At 48.7% G+C, this 24,585-nt stretch overlaps 2 protein-coding genes across 9 annotated transcripts in view; one reads left to right on the top strand and one right to left on the bottom strand.

Moving 5' to 3' along the window:
• ARHGEF6 (Rac/Cdc42 guanine nucleotide exchange factor 6) overlaps positions 1–10,505 on the top strand; it is a 39,090-nt gene extending 28,585 nt beyond the window's left edge. For 7 of the 8 annotated variants that reach the window (XM_048318988.1, XM_048318990.1, XM_048318992.1 and 4 more), the window contains 8 exons: positions 144–277; positions 559–684; positions 3,462–3,482; positions 4,296–4,389; positions 5,498–5,587; positions 6,283–6,382; positions 7,211–7,265; positions 8,184–10,505. In XM_048318988.1, the coding sequence (XP_048174945.1) occupies positions 144–277; positions 559–684; positions 3,462–3,482; positions 4,296–4,389; positions 5,498–5,587; positions 6,283–6,382; positions 7,211–7,265; positions 8,184–8,324 (761 nt within the window). In that variant the 3' untranslated portion in view covers positions 8,325–10,505. The remainder of the gene's footprint in view (positions 1–143; positions 278–558; positions 685–3,461; positions 3,483–4,295; positions 4,390–5,497; positions 5,588–6,282; positions 6,383–7,210; positions 7,266–8,183) is intronic. The other variant, XM_048318989.1, reaches the window with a different exon arrangement.
• A 3,862-nt stretch (positions 10,506–14,367) lies between these two features.
• On the bottom strand, positions 14,368–21,000 carry CD40LG (CD40 ligand). Its single transcript, XM_048319388.1, has 6 exons — positions 20,667–21,000; positions 18,740–18,877; positions 17,515–17,557; positions 17,168–17,224; positions 16,824–16,886; positions 14,368–14,922 (listed from the first exon to the last, which is right to left on the bottom strand). Exons 1-6 carry the CDS (start codon positions 20,820–20,822, stop codon positions 14,555–14,557), a joined length of 825 nt encoding a protein of 274 aa, XP_048175345.1. The 5' UTR covers positions 20,823–21,000; the 3' UTR covers positions 14,368–14,554.
• Between the last annotated feature and the right edge of the window lie 3,585 nt (positions 21,001–24,585).

The raw sequence follows: 24,585 nt of genomic DNA, 5'->3' as shown, positions 1-24,585 counted from the left end.
CTATCTTTGCCCTGGCCTTTTTGGAGCCACTGGACTGTGCAAACTGAGGAGCCATTTCCTGCTATGCTGAGCTGATCCCACCCTGTGTTTCCTCCTGAGCCTCTTCCACTTGCTAAAGACAGTTATTTAACCCTCTGCCACAGGGAACATGATGGAGCGGATCACTGTGTCCTGCAGTACCAGCCAGGACTTGCACGAGTGGCTTGACCACTTGCAAAGGCTGACGAAAGGGACATGCAGCACTGTCTCCAAAACACAGTCCTGGAGCCCTCATTCCGTAAGTGTCACCTCCTGGCCTTTGCTGCCTGGGTTCCTCACTGCTGCCTGAGCTCTCTGTTTCAGCAGTGTGCCTTGACACTAAGGTAACATGACAGCTGTAAGACACATCCCACAGTTTGGTTTGTAACCATGCTGTGCTTGTACCATTTTACACGTAGCCTGCCCTATTTTTGTTGCAACTTAGATGTCTCAATGTCTCAATGCTTGACCATCCCCCTCCACTTCTCTGCTTTGTTTGGTGGTTAACAGTCTTGGTTTGTTTCTCGTCTATTTTCTCAGACATTTAGTTCAGCTGGGCAGATCCGTGGGCCTCTGGAACCCCCTAAAATCCTCAAGCCCTGGAGCTTGAGCTGCCTCCGCCCTGCTCCTCCACTCAGACCATCAGCAGCGCTGAGTTACAAAGAGGTAATCATCCCACCTGCCTGTGCAGGACCTTCATTTCACACAATCCCTAGACCCTGTGTCCAGGTTTTGTATCCCGTAGCAAGGGCACAGAAATGTAGGATGTTGGGTATGTTGAGAAAAATGACTCTGCCAGTTTGGCCCCAGTCCTGTGATGGATGTTGGTTGCTGTGCCAGGCTTTGTGCTATAAGGGACTCATGAGTATGTGTGTTTGCAGGCTGGATGTTTGCTGTTGGCTGCTGTAGCCAGCACCTTCAGCTGCTGGATGTCACCGTCCCACATCTGGGTGTCCCATTGAGCCCTGTCCTTTGGCAGTGCCATGGCGGAGCTGCCTCCTTTCCTCCTCCTGCCTTGGTCTGAGCTTGGTCTTGGCAGGACAGAGGCCTGCTCCCTGCTGGAATGTGTTCCAGCTCCAGCTGTAGCAGTAGCTCAGTGATAGAGGATTGAGAAGCAATACTGCGCCACGAGGAAGAGGAAAAACACCTGCCCGTGTTTCTTGTGTCTTCCACCCTGTTTTGGTGGCTGGAACAGGATGTGGGGCTTGACCCTCCTTTGCCACCCACCTGAGTGTTATACAGCAAGGTCCTGCTGGGAGGCAGCAGTCCAAGTGATGGCTTCCCCTGCAGAAATCCCAGCCTGGGAGCTGGGAGGTGGTGTGGGAAAACCCAAAATACAGCCTAGCTCTGATTCTCACCCTGCACCACAACTGTAGTGCTCTCCTTCCCCACCTCATGTTAAATTTTTGGGATTACTCACCAGTACCTCAGGTAACGTTCCCCTTACTGAGTGAGCACTCTGGATCTGAGTCAGCTGCCTTTCTTCGTACAGCAGCCCTGGGAGGGTCACTGCCCCAACGAGGATGGGGTCAGGGAGGGGGCTTGGACCCCCTCAGCCCTCCCAGCACTTAGGGATGGAGAGTCTGGCAGCTGGCAGGGCTGTGAGTCTGCTGCTCCAGGTAGAGACTTTATGTAGCCTCATTGCATCTTGTTGCATTTATTTCTTAGAATTTGTAAAGTAACGCATTTCAGTCTGGGAATTAAAGTGTTTAAATACCAACTGAGCAGACTGAAAATGATCCATAATCTTTGCATGTTCCAAATTCCTAATGAATCCTAAATGATTTCTTGTTTGTGTGGTGAATTAAAAATATAGGTAGAGGCTGAGGTAGAAGAGAAATTTTTCTGTGGGAAAAACCACAGATTGAGCGATATCATTAATACCACGGTCCTTTGCAGTTTGTCGTCCCCTGCCACCCATAGCAGGAATTAAACTCTGTGTCAAAACCAGGGCAGAGGTTTCTGCCACAGAGGCCTAGCCAACAGTGAGTCCCAAGGGACTGGATGCTGGATGGTATCCTGCGAGGTGTCATAGGACCAAAAATGTGGCTTCCATGGGAACAAGCTGTGCTGACCATGTTGGTGGAAACCTAAAGGCCAGCGTGTCCAGAGTTGGGCAGGCACAGCCTGGTACCCGGCCAGTCCAGGCTGAGCCTGTGGAGAGACTCATGGACACAAGCCTGCGATGACAGATGGGAAATAAGTTTGGTTGTTGGCCCAAGCAGATCCACATCTACCTCATCCCTCCCTCTGGGGTGTTTAATGACTAAACACTATCCCTATTTCACTGTATTTTAATTTTTTAAATTTAAAGTAGAGCACAAAATAAACAATGCTAACAGCTCCGTGCAAGCACCTTCCTATAATGAAGATTTAATGAAGGAATACAAATTTCAAAGGTTATTTGCAGGGAAGTGAGTGGGAGAGTTTGATTAAAAGATTAGAGATTTTCAGACATCCAGTGTTACTTTACTTGTCTTGTCATAGTGTAGGACGGGATGGCACAGTCTTGTGCATTTCCTTGTACCCAGCTGTGCTCAGGAAACCCCAGACCCTGCTTGTGTACTGCACATCACTCTTGCTATTTCCATTGAAATTGGGTCATTTTCCTGTTCTCTTTCCAGTGGTAATTTGAAATGACAGAACAGATAAGTTCCGTATGTAAAGTGCTGTGTCTGGATTCAGTTTAGCAAAGGGAAAAAGATTTACAGATCATTTCTTCTACTGCTTTTTTTTTTAACTGGCTTCTTTGCATCAGGTGAAGGCTTTATAACATCAGGGTTCATGACTTTGCTGGGCAGACCTGCAGGAGAGCCAAGTGGCTCCCTGGATCAAGCATCCCTGGGATGGCATCCAGGGATTGGGCCCTCCACAGGATGTGCAGGAAGCTCCCCGTCCCTGCCAGTGGAGCAGGGAGGTATTGCAGTGCTGATGCCTGATGGCATGGTCAGGTCTTCAGTGAGGATGGCAGGTCCTCTTTGAGAAGATGGAATCCTAGGTGATTGTCACCAGGGTGGGCAGAGCATCCTGGCATCCTGACTAGGCTGGGTTGAGGCTCTCAGGACTGGTGTTGAGCACAGACCCCGAGCGACCCCTGGGGCTTGGAAGGAGCCAGGCACGTGGAGCTCCTGTGGTTGTAAGCACCAGTTTAGACAACCAACATCCACAAACACCCAACTACTAACCGAGGAGGCATGTTCTCTGTGTGTTTAGAGTGTATTAATGCCCACTCACCCTGCATCTCACATGTAAATTTTCCATTTTGCATGACATGGTGCTCCTTTGCATGTTGATAGTGCTTTAAAACCAGTACAGAGGGTGTGCTGCATTAATCACAGGACTAACATTGAAATGTGTTTCAGAATTGTGGATTTAATGGACTTGATGATAAAAATCATCAGTCTCTCACACTCATCTTCTCTTTCTTTGCATATTCATTGTAGAGGATGTCTTATATCTTAAAGGTAAGGGTAGATACATCTCTTTGGCTTGTCGTGGCACAGAACGCTTGTTCCTGTTCCTGCTTCTTGTGCTTGCATGACCCTAATCTTGCCTTGTTGTATCTGTAAGTTATTGTCAGAGTCAGTAGCAACTGGCAAATATATTTTGAGATAAGTCTCAGAAAGGATTTAGTATTGTGGTACTTAAACCTCCTGGCATGCCTCTTCTCCTGCTTTACATCTTTATTGCATGTAACCTACTAGTACACTAATTCTCTCCAAATCAGCAAGACTTTTAACTAAGTGAAGGAGAAAAAAACTTGTGTTTCTTACTCATGGAGTCATAGCAAACACTAACTTTGTATGTGTTTGTCTGTTCTCTGTGTATATGTGTGTGTGGGATTTATACTCTCAAATTGTGGACATTTAGAAGCAGAGCTATTTGCCAACTCTTTTATATTAGAAATCGAGTCAATGGAATAAACCACATTTTAGGGTTTTCTAGCACAGATGACAGAGTTGGTAAGCAGACTAAAAGTGCTATCAATGTATTTGAATTCTCTGGCTAAAGGATTTTAGAGCAGAGTTGAATTTACTAAAGGAGCCTGTCCTGGCCCAAACCTGCAGGTGCAATTCCCACTGCTGTTCCAGGGAGCAGTGGGTCACAACTGGCACATGTGAAGGGCAAAACCCATCATTCTCCCCAACTTTGTCATTGTCTGCTTTACAGTTCTCTAACATGTTGTGTGTAGCATGGGTAGCTACAACCAGCTGTGCTGCTCCCCTGTCCCAGCTGCCTTTGATTCTGGTTAAACACAAGAGTCTATTTCTCTGTAGGATTCCAGCAAAAGTCCAAAAACAATGAAGAAGTTTCTTCCAAAAAGGAAAACTGAGAGAAAACCATCCGATGAAGAATTTGTTATTCGAAAAAGTAAGTTTTGTCCAGAGAAGCTGTGGTTGCCCCATCCCTGGAAGTGTTCAAGGCCAGGTTGGATGGGGCTTGGAGCAACCTAGTCTAGTGGAAGGTGTCCCTGCCCGTGGCAGGGATTGAGACTAGATGATCTTTAACCCCAACCATTCTGTGATTCTATTTTTCTTTTGTTTCTGGAGATTTCTGTGTTCTCAGTGATCTCCATGGGACTTCGAGAACACCCTTTCTTGCAGTGCAGGATGTGACAGGAGGCTCTCACTGTAAGCCTATGTGCTCCTGAACACAGGAGGCTTCTGGAAGTGCACTGGTCCTCAGCCTCTGACAGATCCTTCCTCCCCTCCCAGTTATGACTGCCAGACATGTCACCACCCTCCTTGTGATTGCTAGCACAGGGTCATGGGTTGTGGGTGGTCTTGTTCTGGGTATGAAGCCAAGGAACTACTTCCAAGTAGTTAAAAACTGCATTAAAACTGCACATCAAGAGTCACCAAAATATGTCTGACAGCTCGGACAAACCCTTACCTGGCCATGCCAGCAGGTCCTAGAACAGTTTCCATGGGGAATTAGGAAACAAAAAGGTCCCCATCCCAACAGGGGTGTTCACCTGCAAAGAGGGGTGTCCTGACAGCTCCCTAAAGCCCACTTGGGACACTCCTTGGGAGCTTTACATGAAAGGCCATGGTCACCCAGCCATGGTGAAGCTCCACGACTAGCTCTCTCCCTTGAGAAGACAGCACTGAGTGGAGGCTGGAAATTAACACTTTGTATTTCCAAGTCCTGCTCTGGTGCTGCTGTACCAGACCCCCGACATTAGGGTTTTGCCTGCCCATCTCCCAGTGCTGCCTGCACCCAAAGTAGGGCAAAAAACTCCCTGAGTTTTGCCAAGATGAGCAACTAGAGATGAGTTTTCACACCATTTGGTCATGGCGCTTGATGCCACTAAGGCCAGAAAATGCAAAGGACCTCGAAAGGGATTGGACAGTGTCCCAGAGACAGTCAGCCAAAGAAACAGCACAATCTCTTAAGGGGCTTGGGTACAAAGACTGGGAGAGACAAGGCCAGAGTACCTTGCTTTTTTGTGCCTGCTGTTGTTTGCAATGTTTTACAGGTACTGCTGCGCTGGAGGAGGATGCTCAGATCCTGAAAGTGATCGAGGCATACTGTACTGGGGCAGGCTTCCAGCAAGCTCTCAGCTCAGGTGGGTGCACAACCACGTTATTTAGCTCCTACTCTGCCCACAACACTGATAACCCCTCTGGGAAAAAACAGATGTTGCATCATACAGCAATGAGACTCATGCTAGGAAACTGTGTAGTGTTCAGTCTTCGAGATAAGGGAGCTTCATCTGTCTAGTGGTTTAGTTGCCATTGTTTTTCTTCTAAACACAGAGAACGAAGCAGGTAGGAGGGCAGATGAGACACTGCTATTTCACCAGTGATTACCTGATGGTAATCTCAGGTTGCTTATAGCTTTAGAAAGGAAGCATGAATATTATCTCTCAATCAGCTGCGTGTTTAAGAACAACCTGCTTCATAGGAAGCTATCTAACATCTTCAGCTCTGGAAGTAAAACTATCATTGCTGGTGAGATGTCAGATTAAATCACTGAACTGTCAAATAATGGTACACAGAAAAAAAGGAGGCCATGGTTCTTTGGGGAGCTCTTGACCCTAGTTGAATGGTTTCATTTATAAGTCGTGACATAACTTCAGATGCAATGAGTACTCTTGAAAATTTTCCACTTTCTGCTGTAGCTCTCGGTTGGTGGGATGCAGCTGACATCTCCAGCCTGCCCCAGGTTGATGGTGGAGCAGGAAGAGCTTCTGTCTGATGTAGCATGGGCACCAGGGAAGATTACCCCTTTTTCTGCCTGATGAATAATTCTTGTACACAGGGTCCCGTAAAGACTCCATCCCCCAAGTCCTTCTTCCTGAAGAAGAGAAAATCATCATAGAGGAAACACGAAGCAATGGCCAGACAGTCACGGAGGAAAAGTAAGTGTAGCTGCTCTCCACTTGCAGACAGATCCCTGTGTCATTTTTTGGAATGGCATTAAGAACCAATGCCCTGTCCCCACAGAGGAGCAGGGCTGGTGTCATTGACTCCTGCCTTAGTTCTGGCAAAGAACCACCAGACAATTTCAACCGCTATTTTGTCCCTTTTAAGGACAGAGCCGCCTTCCCAGCTGTCCTGACGTGGCTGTATCCCTCTGGGCATCTGGATCCCCAGTTTATGGCTTATCCAGGTGTAGGATAATGGGGTCAGCGGGGACAGAACCAAGCAAGTGGCTCTTATTTTCTTATTTTTTTAACTACTGATGTACTGGGCTGCTGCCGCCCCTCGGGAGCCTGCCTGGCACCTGCCTGTGAGTGCTCCCAGCCTGTACTGTAACTTCTGCATCTGTATGGCTGTGTTGAGCCTTTCCCTTTCCAACCCAGTCAGTGTGTTCCTTTCATGGTTGATTTGTTGCAGCACAACCTCAATGAATCAAGGCTACTTTACAAAAGATGCTCAGGCATTTCTACCTTTAAAGTCATTGTTATTTATTGCCATAGCATAAACAAGGAAGCCAAAGCCACAGACCTTTGCCAATAACTCAAAGCAGAACAAGGTATTGAGGTTTGAGAAAAGAGCTCTGAGTTTTGGAGCAGTGGCCTATAAATGCTGCTGGGCTGTGTTTCCAGAGTCCCCTCACAGGCAGCAGCTTGATGCTCGGGAAGCAGAATCTGGATGCAACTTCCCTGTCAGCACCTCCCATGCTGTCACTGTTTTCCAGCACTCCAACTCTTCTTATTTCTTTTTTTTTTCAATTTTTTTTTCAGAAGCCTTGTTGACACAGTTTATGCACTGAAAGATGAAGTCAAAGAGCTGAAGCAGGTAATTTGGGTGGGATTGTTTGTACTGGGAGTTGAGTGAAAGCCAACCAATCTGTGCTGGGTCATCTTCAGCTGGTCGGTGGCAGGAAAAGTCTTACTGATCCTGGTCCAATCTTGCAAATTCCTGAATGAGAATTAGTTTTCTTCTGATTTACTTCTCTGAATCACAGAATCATAGAATTGTTAAGGTTGGAAAAGACCAGTGAGATCATGGAGTCCAACCATCAACCCAGCACCACCAGCATGTTCACCACTAAAGCATGTCCTGGAGGGGCCATACCCACACATTCTATGAACACTCCCAGCAATGGTGACTCCACCACTTCCCTTGGCAGACTGTTCCAGTGTTTGACAACCCTTTCCTTGAAGAAACTTTTCCTAATATCTGATATAAACCTGCCCTGGCACAGCTGGAGACCACTTCCTCATCCTCCATGCTTGAGTGCCAGAGACAGCAAGAGGGAAGGAGTAGTTGGTCTTTGTGGTAACATGAAACTTTCCCTCCATTCCAAAAGCTCTTTCAACTTGACTGTTCATTTTATAGGGGTCTGGTGGACACCAGTTCTTGTGGACTCAGAGGAAATATGTCCTCTTCCCTCCAGTCCCAAGTCTGGAGGTGGGAGAAACCACCGCAGGAGAACAGGGTTCTTCAACCCAAGCTAAAATTAGGTTTCCAGGAGGATGTTTCTGCCTGCCCAAAGTCAGGGAACTTCTGTGCAGGTCTTTGAGGTAGTAAGGGTCTGTTTGGGTTACTTGTGGTCTGATCCACTTACAGTCTACATCCTCACGGAGTCCTATCAAATGTCCCTGTTATTTCATCACCTCTGAGGCATCAGGCAGCAGATGCATGGAAGTACCTCACTGCATAAAGTGCATGGGCATTAACCGCATCTTTATTCCTTTGTTTTTCACCTTGCAGGAAAACAAAAGGATGAAACAGTGTTTGGAAGAAGAGCTTAAATCCAGGAAGGACTTGGAGAAGCTGGTGAGAAGGCTGCTGAAGCAGACGGATGAGTGTGGCAGGGAGGACACTGGGCGCAAGTCATCCCTGATCGCCTGAATTCGTGGAGAAGCTGCAGGCAGTGGTGTGTGACCTCAGGTGTTTCTTTGGGAAGTGGAACTGGATCCTTTGCCTCTTCTTGCTCCTTATTTTGTTGGTTTGGGGTATTTTGTTACCAAAAAAAAAAAAAAAAAGTCATAGAGAAAAAAAAATAGTTTTTCTTCCATCCAGTAAGGAAATAAAGCAGAAACAATCAATCACAGCTGAACCAGTAAGCAAGCGGTCCATGATTCACAATTCATCTGCAGCAACTAATACCTCATTGTACCTGCTACTGGGAGCAAATACAAACTCTGCTAGTGACTGCTGCTCACAAAGGCTTGGGCAGCAGTTTCCTAGAAGAAGCTTAAGCACTTTTTAATGCTTTCATTCTTTCCAAAAGCACCGGTACCTATTTATTGAATGAAAACATTATTGAGGTGGCATTGAGCAGAAACCAAAAAAGCACCATGCTCCTCTTTTCAGATAGTCACAACGGGGGAAGCTTTTCCCATCTATCTTCTTTTTCCCCATTAGTTGACTGTAGCGAACTAGAGCCCAGCAATACTGTGGTTCCTGTGTGGCCTTGATACTGATTAAAATGTGCAATTAACATGAAGACATTTGAACTCCTTGGGGAAGCCAGATCTGGAGCACCTGTCAGAGCGCAGAGGAAGGTATTTTGCACAGTGCTGCCTCCTTACAGCTCATGATTAGCACAACAGGTAACTGCTGTTCTGCCCCCCATCCCTTTTCTTATGCATGATGTAGAATTCCTACCCCCTGCTTTGTTTTCACATCGAGTGTCCAGGTATCCTAGGAGATTATAATTTTGCTGTGCTTCTTCTTGCAGGACATGCTTTTCTCTGTATGAAATGTAAACATTGCTTGACAACAAAAAACAACCCCAAATGTGCTGGTCCCCTGCTCCCTTCTGCCCACGTTAGGCTCTCCATCGCTCCTTCCCAAGGGTTGGGAATGTAGCCAGCGGCCACTTCTCCCCACACCACCCCAAAGCGGCTTTCTGCTAGGGAAAAGGAACTTTCTCTTGTGATAGGGAAGGTATTTATGCTTTGACAAGAGCTGGAACGCTCCTGGGGCAAGGATGTGCAACACCCTCACGGATCCCTGCACAGTTCCTCGACCACAGCACACAGGCAACATGCATATGTATCAGCTCTCCTTATCTTACTTGGTGTTATACCTTAGTTTAGAACTGATGTTTTTCTTCCTTCCTTAACAGCTTTATAAAAATAACTCTCTGTTAAAGTTAACGTGTCTTATTTATCTCACAGGGCAGCATGGTCCCAGGGTGTGCAGAGGCACCACAGCTTGTTACAGTCACACCATTATGTTGGTTGTGAAGGACATAACAGAGGCAATAATTACAACTCCCTCCTTGCCATTAAAATTTAGCCAGGACATTGCAAATGGTGTTTTGGGAGATGTAGACTCCAAAATATCTCGAGTGTAATAAGAAACCCTCTTTAAGCTGTTTCTAGGGCAAAACAGAGGTCTGGCTACGTTTGCCATCCCCAGAGCAATCCCAGCCAGATGGCAGCTCCCCACATCCCTGCCTGGGCACACATTTGAGTGGTTTGGTCAGCAGTCAAGCTCTGCTGTGCTTGTGGATCATTTTCCAGGAGCAGAACTTTTGCTACATGTACTGCTGCTCTGGGAGGCCATGCGCAGACCCCTCACTACTGCCTGGCCTTGCCGCCTGCCCAAAGCTGGGTTGGGGACTAGGCTGCTGACGTGCAGAACAAACCAGGAGCCACTGACACTCCAGGGAGAGGGTAGAAATGTGTCTTTGCTGCCCCCAGGCTCAGTTGAAACCCGTACTGTATACATATGCATGTTTGTGAGATGTAATGTGATGGAGGGCACACTGGGACTTTTTGGATCAAGCATTTGTCAAGAGCTAGAACCCAAAAAAAGACAAGAAAATAAAAAGGAAAAGAAGCCATGCCAGATGGACAGCAATGTTTGCATATTTACTTTGTTTACAGCGCTTTGTAAATAGGTTCCAGTGAGTCTGTCTTTAGATGGATGTGTGTCAGCTGCCTTCCAGTGTATCTTTGTCACATAGGTTTATTTAGTGTAACAACTTATGCAAGTTCAACTTTTCTAACATGTTTTTATTTTGAACAGTTTTTTAATTGACATTTTCAACAAATAAAGAAGGATAAAAGTCGCTTCTTAGCCCTTGGTGCTGCTTCCTGTGTTTTCTGCCGTGAAAGCAAAGCCAGTGCTTGCTCTGGGCATCACTGATTTGCTCAGAATGCCATGGCAGCATCATCCTTCTCTGATTTACTGGTGGGTTTACTGGTGTGAAAGGTGATGCTGGCACTTCGGCTGTTGCTCCCACCATCACCCAGACCTGCAGCAGGCCAAGGGCACCTGGTCCCAGGACAGGAGATGCATTTCCATCCCTTAAGCCCCACATGCACTCTGTTCACAAGGATGCTTTATGGAGAACTGGCTGCTCTGCTGCACCAGGCAGTTGCTGTAGATAAGTGACTTCCTGCCTGCTTGAAATTTTATGTTTTTTTAGTTAGTGTTTTTTCTGGCAATTAGGCGTGGTGACAGGATTTCCTTTGGTCTACCACCATTTGGACAAGACGTCTCCTGCAGGCTGGGGTTTTTTTAACTCTTTGATAGAGACATGCCACGGTCTCAGCCCACAGCAGAAGTAGAGGATCAAACGCAGCAGGGCTGGACCCTGCTCTCCCTCCCCAAACACAGCACTCAGAGTGGGAAAAAGAACAAGAGAAAAAAGAAACACTAGCCTTGGGTGCATCATGGGAAAACACTGAAGTCCAAAACTGCCAGAAGGCAGGGTTAGATGGGATATTAGAAAGAGATTCTTTCCTGTGAGGGTGGTGAGGCCCTAGCACAGGTTGCCCAGAGAAGCTGTGTCTGCCCCATCCCTGGAAGTGTTCCAGGCCAGGTTGGGTGGGGCTTGGAGCAACCTGGTATCTATATATATATGTATAGCTGGTTTTTTTTAAAAGTGAGCTCAGTGTGTATTAAACCATGCAAACACCTCTCCCAGCAAATGACCATGCTGCTGTTTGTTCCTGCTGCTGCTCATCCATGACCCCCTGTGCCGGTCCCGCTGATGTGCCCCACAAACTCATCACCCTCTCAACCCCTTCTTAACTCAGAAAGAACAAAAATCAGTTTGGAAACTGTAAAATCCACAGCCTGAGGACTGGCATAGAGGCCTCACATCAAGGGAGAAATCAGTATTTTGACGACCTTTAAACTTTCCATGGGGAGAGGAAACCGTGCCAGCTACAGCAATGGGCAGGGCTGTGGGAGAAGGACAGAGCTGGATGGCAGCAATTGCATCTCGTCCCCTCCTACATGCTACTTCACATCTGAATCCCATGGGCTATTTTTGGTAAGTCAAGAAACAGAGGCAAGGAACAAAAGCCCTGAGAAAGGCAGCGGTGTGGGCAGGGGCTAGGGTTGGTCAGGCAGCCCACAGGCAGGAGAGGTGACAGTTGGCATCTGCTGCTCTTGCTGCAGACTTCATGGACTTGTTTTATGACTATTTTTCTCCTTCCCTCTTTAATTGTTTTCCCCAATCATGCAATTTGCAGCTCCTGGATCCCTGCTCAGTGATTTGGGCTGGGGATCACAGCCCAGCCCAAGGTCTCCGGCAGGTGCTCCTGGCCACTGAGGCTGGGGGCTGCAGGAGGTTTCAAAGTGTGCACTGTTCACAGGTTTTCCTTGCCTGTGATGAGCAGGTTTTCCACTCCTGGAGGTTTTTGGCCACACACGTGCTCCTCACAGTTCTCTCTTCCCCATCTGCTTGCTCCCAACCCCTCCCCCAGTCTCAGACTATCCCAGTTTGCACCGTCTTTGGTTTCTCCTGTAGCTTCCAACAGCACTCCCACCATGACCGAGCAATTCCACCTCCCCTGTGGAGGTTTGTGGCTCTTCAGGGAGGCCAGCACTTCCTCCAGGAGCCTGGCCCAAGGGCTGGCTGTGTTTCAGCAGCAGCAGGGATATGGCTGGACCCACACCACTGCGGGATACTGTGGGAGTCAGCAGCTGCCCAGCCCCACACGCAGCATGTGCAGCATCCATTCCGCTGCTCCAAAGCAGAGACATCCCTGCAGGCTCCATGACCGTAGGACAGAGGAATAATCCTCTTTCAGTCAGGTGTCCTAAATCCCCTTAAAACTAGTCCTCACCCCTCTCTTCCACAGCTGTGCTGGGGGCTTCAGCACCTGTGCCTCACTACCCTCCCAGGACAGGGGCTCCTTTCTTCCTTCTCCTTCCAAAATGTCCCTAGTGCTGCCTGGCCCTGGCACCTCAGCATGCCCCAAGGAACATGGTGGAATGACTGCCCCTGGAGGCTGCTGGGACTGGCTTACCCCAGGGTGACCCCCAGTGCCACCCCACTGCCCTCTTAGTCCCCAGACCTCAAGCAGGATCCTGTGAAATCTCAGCCTGGGGCTGGGAAGGGTGAGCGGTGTTCAAAACGTACAGAGCCATCTATGTCTTAATTCATAAATTGTATTAATTGTGGGGTGACCGGCGGAAGAAACCCCACACTGTGGAAGGGGGAACCACAAACACTGAATTATGCTGCAGAACACAGCTACAGCCATGCACAGTCCTCTGGCACACAGTCTCTCTGGTTAAAAATATAAGATGGGTTTAGTTAAATAAATAGTCTTTATACAAGATGTCAGACAAGAGTGGTTCATCCCCTAAAAAGTTAGGCAGTTTTGGAGAACAACCGAAAAATACTTATTGTATTATAGTGGAACCAGACAGTCTCTGAGCTCTACTGACTTTGGAGGGGGCTGTGCTGGGCACTCAGCTCTGCAATGAGCTGTGCAAAGAATGCCCCTTCTGTCCCACAGTGGTGGCATTTGGGCACCGTGTTAGGACTAGACCTGCAGCTTCCAGCACAACAAAGCCTAAAGACTGTCCAAATCTGGAAGCTCTTCCATTTCCAAACCTGTTGGCTTCCAGGATTATTTCCAAACTTTGGCACTCTAAGTGTGACCTGTATAACCAAAAACCTCAGGCCTGTCACCTTTATCATCTTCAAATGCATTTTTTAAATGCTGCATCAACATCCTTGTGCCCTGCTCACCTTCCCTGCAGGCCATGCTGGAGAATAGGGTTGGGAAGACCCTAGTGTGCGGTGTCACCCAGGTACCCCCTGCCCAAGAAGGGTCCTGCCCGTCTGCACAGTCCTACTGTCCTGGAGCTCCAGGACAAGTGCCACTGTGGACACAACCTCACTGAGGACAGCCAGAAGATGCTCTGCACATGTGCTTTGGAGGGAAGAAGCAGCTGATCCTGCCACCCCCGTGCTTTCCTGGTCCTTCTCCTTGGATAGGTGGGGTCTCAGGAGAAGATGCAGCTCCAGTTTTGATGGTGGTACCCAGTGCCCCTTCCACAGGGGAGTGAAACAGTCCACAGGCAAAGGTTCCTCTGCCTGCAGAGGCAGGAGGACAGTCTGGTGAGCAGATTCAGGTCACCAAGAGCAGACCACCACTGGTGTCCTCCCCTCTCTCTGCCTTGAAATCTGGAGTCCTCCCTTGGCCACCAGTCACCTCTCTGGTGTAGAGCGATTGTCACCAAGTATGAACCTAGCCAAGGCAGTGCCACCCTGAGGAGTTGAGTGGTTGAGTTTCACAGACAAGCCTTGATGGAAAAGAGGGGGTTCTCCAGATACAGCAGACAGTTGGAGTGGCAACATTGCCTCACCAGCAGCAACCATATAAAGACAGTGCTGGGCTTACTGATTCCTTTAGAGGAGATGTTCCTAAGCCTTTTTATGTTTTTCCGTTGATGTTTGTAAGCAGATTGGTGCTGGAGATATGTGTGAACCGAGCTTGCCTGAAGTGCCCTGAGCCATCCTACGTTTCTAGGAAAGAAACGTTGATGGTAGAGTTTGGTAAACAAAGCTCTTGTGACATAACAGGGACATCGACCCTGCCAGGAATGTGGGGTTTGGTGGACCCAAACACACAACACCAGCATGGCACCAAGTCACTGGCTGTGAAAGAAAAAAATCTGAGAGCAAACAAAACCAGCTTCAAACTTTGTTCCATTTGTGTTCTCAGGGCCCCTTGGCCCTCATTAATAAATAACAAAATATACAAATTAAGAAACAAGAAAAACAGAGAGGCAGAGGAACATAAATAAGGGAAACAGGGAAAGGCACTTTGCTCAAGAAAGTTGGGCTGGATTCCCAGCTCGGGACAGCCCTTTTCTCACTACAGCTTAAAGATGCCAACGTATGTGTTGCCGTGGCTGTAGTTCACTTTTGTGGAGTCTGTCACATTGACAAAGACCATGTCATCTTCCCGAAGGTTGAAGACACCTCCCACCCGGATGGACTGGAGTTCACAGGAGGACTTCAAGGTGCTCTGTGTCTTTTGTCCTTTCAGCAAGAGCCGGTCCTCTTCCTTGGGGATATGCAAATAAATATAGAGGGTGAAGGGCGCCAAAGACACCTCCCTGGTGCAGAAGCTGACTTGGGAGTAGATGTAGTAGAGCCCTGCTTCCTCCACCTTCAATTTCCCTTCCTTATTGGATATCAAGCTGTTTGTGGGGCCATACATCGTCTCCTTCCACTCCAGCACTGTAGGGAGAGAGCATGGTAGGTGAGCTCAAAGAAAGAGACTTCCAGTTTGGCAGGCTGATTTGGGGGGGCACCCCACAGACATCTGGCCTCAAAGCCTCTCTCTGTCTGTCTGTGGGGTGCAGTTAGTGGGATACCCAGGCCAGGTCACCATTCCCAGCCCATGGGAGCAGGGACCCCTTCCCCAAGGCCAGAGCAGGTTTAACCCATGTTGCTGATCACTGGCTTTGTCACCCTTGAATCGGTATGTGAGTGGAGGAACATTTAGCTTCCTTCATCCAGCCGACTGGAAATGCATAGGGAGGAGGATTGCCTGTGTTTACCACAACAGACCAAACACGGTGTTACTTCCTTTTGCTGCCTCCATGGACTTCAGTGGGACACCCTCCAGGCCCTCAGAGCACTACCAAAATATGCTGCAACTCTGCTCTTCAGAGCCTCCCATCCCAGTTTTTCCCAGCTGGGGGCTGCCTTTCCTCCAGAGTCCTTCCTCCACCTGGCCTCTGAGGATGGCGAGACTTTACCAAGGAAGTACAAAAATTAACATTGCACAATTGCTATCCCTGCCTGGGTGCAGAGTTGCAAGGGCTTTGCACGGTGAGTGCTGCTTCCCACTGCCAGCACCATGGCCCACACAGATCAGGTGATGCCATGGATTTTGGGATACTTTTGGTGTCATCAGAGTAGCTCATGCAGTTGGTGCAGATAAGCCAATACAGAGACCTGGAAGCCATGGCTGTGGGGGCTGAGCTCAGCTATGACCTCTGGAATTTGGACCTCTGCCTTCCCCAGCCTACAGAGACACCTGCAAGAGCAGCCAGGGGAAGCAGATTGGCTCCAAGGGGAATAATGGGTTCGGCTGTCGCTGCCCAGAGACAGTGTGCTATGGGTAGTCCTGGGGGTGCCACGCAGCCCATGGGCCATGACCAAGCATCCCACAGGGACATTTCCCCACACCGAGTTGAGCTCCAGGCAGCTGCTGCCCTCTGGACCCTGCTTTTTAGGCTCAACAAGTGCTTGAGCAGGGAGTTTTAAAATGCAGCGAGTTTCTCACTTCTTTGATCTTATCTAACACTAAGCTTTCCATAGGTAGAATGAGCTCTGGGTGAAATGCTGCGTCAGAGATGGAAAGAGCAGTTGCTGATTATTGTCAGTTACTCCAGAATTAAATCAGAAAAGCTCAGATTGCGAAATCCTTGCCAGATGGAGTGACTGACCTTGCAAGCTCATACTCACTTTGGTAGTCCTTGCTGTTGTGGGAAGTCCCTCAACTAAGGCTACGCTGGGGGACAGAGCAGCAAGAGCAGCCACGGCCAATACAGTGGGATGCACAAACGCAAAAGGACTCAGGTATATCTCTCAAACCTAATGTGGCCATGGCTGTGAATAATTGCAACTTGACTAAATCCGTTTGGAGCCATCTATGATGCGACTGTAAAGCCCTCAGCCAGCCCATATTGCTGCCAGGACCACTTTGGGTGAGAAGAGGATTAAATCAGCAGATGCAAATGGGAGCAGAGCCCTCCTGCAGCAGCCACCCCAGTGAGACATGACCAGGAGACCAAAAAGATCAATTTTAAGAACAAAAGAAAAGTGGGAGGTTGTTTTCCTTAAATACAAAGACAAAAAGTTTTCCGCTCATAAAAAATCCTGGAAAGATTAAGCCCTTGTGGTACATTTCTAGGAAGGCACATACAGGGCTACTGAGGACAGCTGGGATGGACGAACCCCACGTGGCACAGCTGCACATGTGGCCACTGGGAGGTTTGCTGTGTTTTGGGGCACACTTTCATGCTGGAGTTGTTCTGTCCCTGTCTCTGCCCTTAGAGAGCCACAGGGCAGGATTGGGAATGCACACTGCTGTATCCCTCTGGCTCCCTGCTTGAGGTAGTCTGTCTTACCTGAGCCAGCCTTGTTGCTCTGCTGACCTGCCAGGTGAACCGCAATTGGCTCCCTCTTCTCTGCTGCAATTTAGAAAGGCCAGTGTTATTGATGCCTTGTTGCCCACTTTTTCCCCAGTGCTCCTCTGCAGGGACTGCAGGACCTCCTGCCCTTAATGTTTCTCTACAGGCCAAGACGCCATCTCCAAATTCCACCCCCACCCCTGAGTGAGGTAGGACGTGGCCTCTACTCAACAAAGACCTGCAGGTGCCTCTGAAGTGAAACCTCTGACGGATAAAACCTGTGGAGGAGATGGTGTCACCATGCCTGCCGTTGGAACAGGACCTGGATGTGCACACCTCACCTGCAAAAGACGTCTCATTCTTGTGCGTCAAACGAGAATGCTCATGGTTCTCAGGACCTGCAATGTAAAAGGCCGCAGATTTAATTTTGGGTTTGATTTCAACAACTTCAGACATTGTGACACCCAAAACTGCCTGCCCTGGGGAGATGGCCATGCCCAGTGTCCCCCTCTGCCAGCCCACACCGAGCTCAGTCCTACCCCCATAGGGATGCTCCAAACCCCAACCTGTCCCCTGCCTCCACACCATGCCCTGAGACACTCATGGGCTGTTGAAGTCCCTTCCCAGGCCAAGGAACTCCTTCTGCCCCTGCAAGCCATGAGTGCACTGGTTACATCAGGAAACTCACCTCTCTGCATTTCAAACTTGGGCTGCTCCTTGAGGGCTCCGTCCTGTAACAACAGCAAAAATATATCGTTTTTTTTCCAAATCAGTGATTTTGAAAGTTTCTATATAAAATATGCTCTGGTCACTGCTGGGGTTGGTGATATTTGGCTCCAACAGCCTTGTCAGCTCTTGACAGAGGGTACCTGAAACCAGAGAGCCCCTCTAGTACCTTCCCCAGTTTCACATATGACCATGGGCTGTCTGCAGCAGGGAGTTTGTAGGGTTTATGCTCTTAAGTTTAATTCAATTAAAATTAAAATTTGAAAACAATAAGATAAACAAAAAAAAAAATCTCCTTTTCATGTGGGAGACATGCTGCAAGTGCTGCCAAGGCATATCCCTGCCCTGCAGTGGGGGTTTTCAGGACTGCTGAGCATGGCCTACCTCAGACATATTTTTTGGTGGTCTGTTGGGTACTGTTGCAAACCTGAAGGTTTATCTGAGGCAGGTGTAGCTGAGGCATTTGTTGTCATCAGGCAGTGACAATGAGGAAGAATGTTCCTCTCCCATCTACTCTGGCCAGCACAGACACTCCTAAGAAGTGAATTCAGGGCTGAGCAGGATGAGAGCACCTCATCCCTGGCTGGGCATCCCTCAGCCACTCTTGGAGGATATTGCAATGCAAATTGGCTCTTCTGCACCCAAATGTGAGGAGCCACTGCTCCAACTAGAGATGCCACCCCTGAGTCCATGGGATGGCATTTGCACAGCACCCTCATGCTCCTCACTGGTTGCCAGGAGCTCTGTTTCCTGGCCCAAGCCTTGCACTGTCGTTGACACCTGGGCAAAGTGGGTGGAAAAGGGCTCCTAGTGGCAGGTGGCCACAAGCGTCCTCACACCCACCAGGTGTGAGACAGCAGAAAATCAATATTTTTCAGACCAGAATCAGGGAGAAGAGCCAAAGTGGCTGCAGCTCCATCCCTCCCACCACAAGCCCCAAACATACTATGGCATGTTGCAGCTGGATGTGCTCTGATCAAGAGCGTTTTAGGAAAAGAATCAATGAGATTTTCCAATGATATCAATATAGTGTAAAAAGAATACAGTACAAAAAAGGGCATTTGCTACACAGCCCTAAAGTAGAGAGTACTCATGGTTTTAAAAAAAAGCTTGGGGTGAAGCTCTGTGTGTGACTGGGAGCCCCTCTCCCCCTTCAGTGGGATCTTTATCCACTCAACAGCACGTACCTTGCACTGGATGTTCTGGAAGCCCTTTAAAATCTTTTCACAGTCCAGCAATGTAGACTTTTGACCTTCTGCTGTCTGACATTTCTGTACTTTCTTCAGGAAGATGTAATCTTCATTTAAGCTCAACACCTCTTCCATCTGCCGACAAAGGAGAGAAAGGAGGGTCAACAGGATGTTAGTAGGACACCTGAAACAGCTGGCAGCAGAGCCATGCTGCACTCCTGCCAGCAATAAATCCAGCCTGGGAAGCTCAGGGTCAGATATTCAGCACAGGGATAAGCTGAGCAGACAATCTGTGAGTAGCAAGAGCTCTCACCAGACCCAGCACAGCATCTGTGCCCTCATCCACTGGGAATTGCACTCATGGAGCCCACCCTGACTGACAATGCTAGGTGAGAGGAGGATTGCTCAGGATCTGTTTTCTATCACCTTGAAAAATAATTTAAATGTCCGTCTCTGACTTTTATTAAAGGCACAGAAATCCCAGTGGGTGGCTCAGGGGCTTGGGGTTTGCAGGTCCTTCCCCAAGGGCCCCAGCAGGCAGCTGGGATGCTCACTCAGCCCCTCACAGAGGGGCCCTGCCCTCTGTGTGCCCTGCCCACACAGAGGGGCTTTAAATTTTTTCTGCTTGCTTATTGACTAAAAGTGTTGCCAACAAAACAAAACATGTGTGTTGGGGCTGAATTGTGCCAAGATCTTCAGATAAAAAAAATTCAGAAAGCCAGTAAGAAAATAATTAAATGCATCCAAATATTGATTTTTAAATTTACACCTGTTTGGTTTTTTTTCCTTGTAAAAATCTAACATTCAGTTAAATGGTAAAGTGCAGCTGGACATGAGGACACACAGCCAGGCACAGTGCTCAGCATAGGCAGCACTAGGATGGGCAGGGTCAGATTTGAAGCCCTGCCACAAGCTCTGACGGCAACTGAAATCCTCTTGCCACTTGTGACTGCCTTTCAGCTGCCTCTGATCCTCTGACATGTCCCTCTGCAGTCACATTCCCCTCTGCCAGAGACCCTCTACACACTCCTTCACCACAGGCTGCAACCTCCATGAAGCGAAGTCCCCTTCCAACCCTCTGATATTAAAGCCCCCCTAGCTCAAGATTGCTCTCCACCCTTGTAGATCAGGAATCACACAGTTAAATTTCAATTGAAGTTGAGACAACACATTTGAAAATCAGTAACATCCACCTTATCAGTGCATCTGGTAAGAAAAACTCATTCTGGATTTTAGGCACATATTTCTTTAGCTGGCAGTTGTTTCTGGCTTGGAGGAAAGTGGCTTTACCTTGGTGATTTTAGGCATCATGCAGTGCAGCTGCAGTCATACCAACCTCAAAAACAGCTTTCCAGACTTTAACTTTTTGGTAAATGTTGTCCCAAGTATGGGACAGGATCACTGGTACTATGTACCTTCAAAAACTGAGAAAGTGCTGTGGTCCAGTCTTTTCTTCCCTAAACTGCAAGACAGCATCTGAAGTGAGATGTTGGTAAAATCACTGAAACACTAAAAAAAATTTCATTTCTGGACCTTTCATCCTCTCAGCTAGTGTCAGAGTGCTACTAAGTGCTACAAAATCAGAAAAACCCCTACCAAGCCTAAAATAGCCACTTGCATGTCTAAACCACACCCTCTTGTCCTCAGACTGACCATCAGCTACCAGCTTTGCTCTTAATGTCTCTTCTCAATTGGTCATTCTCTTTTTATTAGCAAGGGGAACAGACCTCCCACATGCATCTCCGTGGCAAATTAAAGCAGAAATGAGAACATGGGTGTGATAAATGGTACTGCTGCCTCCATCCAGCGGTCAGCACCATCGTCCACCATGTTCATCCTCTTGGTGAGCAGATCTCACCAGAGCTGAAGTCAAACCATGCCAGCAACCCAGCAGAGACAGAGACAACCTTCTCTCTCCGCTTACCTTATCCATCTTCATGTGAAGATACAAACAGAAGAGCACGGTCCCAATGGTCTGCACTACAATAAATACAGTGAGGAAGCCTATGAACATTTTCATGATGCCAGGAGATGGGCTGCCAATGGGACGGGGTGCCTCAGGGCCATAGGGTTCGTTCATCTTCTATGCACGTTGCTGGGGCTCCTCCAAATGCGCTGCTTGCAAGTAGCATGAGAACTGTTGTGCGAGCGCCTGCTGCTCAAGGGATACAGGGTACAGCAACCTACACTTCCTGGAAAAAGCTCTTCGTAGTGGGTAGGTTTGTTCACTACTATCTCCAACGACAACAACAACAACAAAAAAGTTGCTTAGACTTTCTTCTCTGTTGCACTTCCATGCTTTTTCCTACTGTTCTACCTGAAACAGAGAGAGGTTCTTGTTTTGTACATTCATATTTGCCCTTGAATCACTCCCAAATGTTCCCTGGTGGGGTTTTTTTACTGCTGTGGATGAAAGTTTTGTGGCACGTTGTCTTAAAAGAAATGAAGACTGGATACAGGTACAGAGCTGCTGAGCAGTACTGTGGGCTGCCAGGGGCTGGGAAGCACTCAGAAAGCTGGTTGTTTCTCAGAACGGGAAGAATGGCTTTTTGCTCTTCGTTTCCTCTAAGAGAAGGATGATTTCTGCAGTGAAGATGCTTGCTGAGGCAGGTGGGTTGTGCTGGTTTCTGCCTTCCCTTGTGCTCCTCATGGGTGATATCTCTGCCTGGGTAGTCTGGATGATCTGGGAGAAAGGACTCACTGTAAAGACACCATGACCTTGGTGTGGGCACAGCTTTTATGCTCCACAGCAGACAGTGGGACTTTGGGCTTGGTGCTTGGCCATCAGTTTGGAGACAAGTTCTAAGCAGTTTTCTTGATACCCTAGTGAGGTGCTCATCCTGTACACAAGGACACAAGCCATCTCGGACCCTGCCCCACTTATCCCTGTTACCTGTATCTATGTACCTAGGCATGAAAAGGGCTGTTGGGAATGCCAGATACTCCTGCCAGCTTCTGACCTCCCAACATCATTGCCATGCAACTTTGAGAAACCCATGTCCCCTCTACACCCTGACCCCTCTTGAGCTGGCTGCAGGGAGTTGAGGTCCTGCCCCCCAGCTCTTCAGGAATCCAACATTCATGAGTACATGTAACACCTGTAAAATAATATACCAAGGGGTTCTCGTTGCTTGCAATAGGGGACAGACCTTTTTTCTCCATGTAAAGAGAATAAATTTGGGGGTTTTTTGGGATGTAGGGAAGGAGGGCTCAAGGATGTATTGAGGGGGGCTGGGACGCTGGTTTGAAGGCATCATCAACCATCATGTGGAGTTGTTTTGAAAGTGGTCTGTTAGAGGAGATGTTCTTATCAGATGTGCCCACAGCCAATACAGGGTTGGATCCTGCCGAGGTAGGGGGGTGCTGAGCAGGTGCTGCTCGCTAACAGCCCCAGGAGAGGAGGGTACACAGTGCCTTTTGGGGCTGCTTAGAGCATTGCAGGATGGAGTCCAGCATCTGCTTTTGCTATCTGCCCTCTCTCCCGCATCCTGCCCTGTGTGGTTAAGGTGCTGTGAGCTGCAAATGCAAATGCTGATAACAAAGCACAAACACCTCTGCAGCTGAATCAGGGTTTGACCTTAGCAGGTCGTTGTGCTCCTAAATATAACATCCTAATCACAAGTACGGGACGACTCCAGGGTCTTTGTGGGCAGCATTTGAGTAACAGGGCAGAGGACAGCTCAGGGCTGTGGCCCTGGCTGGTGCTTTGGAGTCATCTAACTCCTTAGACTGCCAGGACTATCACACCTCTGCCATGATGGGTAGGGCTCATCCTTTGGGAAGAGGCTGTCAGCCCCACTTCTGCCTTCTAGAGGAGAGGGAGTCCCTGCCCCTGAGTGCCCATACACTGAGGGCTGCCCACACAACCTGAGCATCCAAGGGCTGTCTTGCTGCTCAGCTCACCAAGGCTTTCCAGTCTCCTCAGGAGCGTCCTCCCAATGGCAGCAAGGAGACCCAAACAGTGCTGGGGATATATTAGTTGTGTCCCCAAAGGGGGTCTCCTCAGCATCACTGAGCTTTGGACCTGGTCCCTCAGGCTTGCAGCTCTGCTGTGCAGAGGGCCAAGCGCACACAGCCTGGGGCCACTGCCAAGTGCCTGATTTTGTTTCTTTTTGTCTTAAAATTGCCATAATCTTTGGAATGGCCAAGCCTGGCCTCTTCTCAGGCATCTGGTCTGACATCAAGCTCCTGCACACTGTTCCTACCATGACAAGTTTGCCACCAGCAAAAAGCCATTTGAAAATTCCCAAGAACACCCCAGACAGCTGAGGGCCGTGAGGCCACAGTGGGGAGCAGCACCAGCTCCCCAAAGTCCTCATGCTATACCTTAGTCCCATCACACTCACCAGCATTTTCCAGGGCTCTTCAGAGTTTCCTCTAAATTTAACACATCTGGGGGAAGTCACTACATGTGAAACTAAATGATATGACAAGTCATCATTTGATACTGTTCCTGAATGTGTTGGGACAGAGGCAGCCAATAATGTGTGAAACCACAGCGCTGAGTGTTGCAGAGTTTTTGCACAGCTATTCCTGAGCCCTGGCTTTCTCCAGCAGACAAAACCTTTCCAAAGACATTTCTGTATAGCCACCTGCTTCACTGAAATGAGAAGATCCTGTAGGAAATGTTGAAAAGCCCAAGTATGTTGCTGGTCCCATTGCATGCACCTTGATGGGGAGGCTGGAGCCTTGAATGCGCTGACAGGTTTGGTGAGGAGGATGGGGAAAGGCTCCAGTTTTGGGTACCCAGAACAAAACATCACCAGTTGGCTAGCTTGTGCTGCAAACCAGGAAACTGAGTTGCTCCTTGGCAGCACGCTGATAGGAGAAACCAGGTGGAAAATATGACAGTGGGGATCCTGGCAGAGGTTTGTCTGTGGCAGCTCCTCTTCAGGAAACCATTGCTTCACACCGGCAGTGCAGCCCCTCACTGCTGCAGCTGGTGGGGAGCAACCCTCAGGAGCCATCCACCCTGCAGCACCTGGTCCTGAGGCTTCTCCGACTTGTGCTTGACCACCATGGCTGCTCTGCCAGGAGTGTTGGATCAGACAGGAGGTGCTGACCACGTCCTGTGGCAGGCAGGGCCCCAGTGAGCTGTTCTGGCACCATTGCTGTTCAGAGCCAGGCAACCCAGGAGGAAGGACCTGTTGCAGGGTGTGTGGGGTCATTGGCCCCTTGGGACATGCTCTGTTGCCACCACACATGGATGGTAGGGATGGGGGGGATGCATATCCCTGACTGTTTGGCTGCTGTAGGAACATGGGGGAGTGTAGCAGGGCGGGGAACACAGTCTTGGGGAAAGTGGGGCATGATCCAGAGAGATGATGGGCAAGAGAGGACCCAGCGCCAGAAGGAAGAGTCTGCCTTCGTGGGATAATTCCAGGGAAGATGAAGTCACATCTTCACCCAGTGACGAGCCCATCACCAAGAAACGAACTGGGTTTTCTCTCACCTCCCACCAAACTCTCTGAACATAACCATGCCCACCCACTTGTGAACCCAAACTAGCACAGTTCCTCCAGCCAGATAACCCCTGGGTGAGACGATGGGAAAATGTGATCCATTGCTTGCATTCCTATTGCCCTAGTTGTGGTATTTCCGCTGATCAGCAAATTGTCTCCATTTGTACTCAGGGCTCTGAGTTTTGTTTACTGAGAAAATATCCGGTTGCCTGCCCCTGTGATCTGTCAAAGGCTGGGAGCATCTCTGAAGGCAGCAAGGTGAAAGCTGCTGAGAAGAGAGTGATTTTTTGGGGTTTTTTGGGTGCCCGCTGTGGTTTCTTGACTAGCTTTTTAAAATGTGCTGCTTGCCCCACATACTCTTTACAATTAACAAAAGCTGGG

The sequence above is a fragment of the Corvus hawaiiensis genome, chromosome 14, assembly GCF_020740725.1.
Source record: "Corvus hawaiiensis isolate bCorHaw1 chromosome 14, bCorHaw1.pri.cur, whole genome shotgun sequence".
In the NCBI taxonomy this organism is placed as follows: domain Eukaryota; kingdom Metazoa; phylum Chordata; class Aves; order Passeriformes; family Corvidae; genus Corvus; species Corvus hawaiiensis.
Note: the sequence above shows the minus strand (reverse complement) of the source record. Positions and strands in the feature narration are given on the sequence as shown.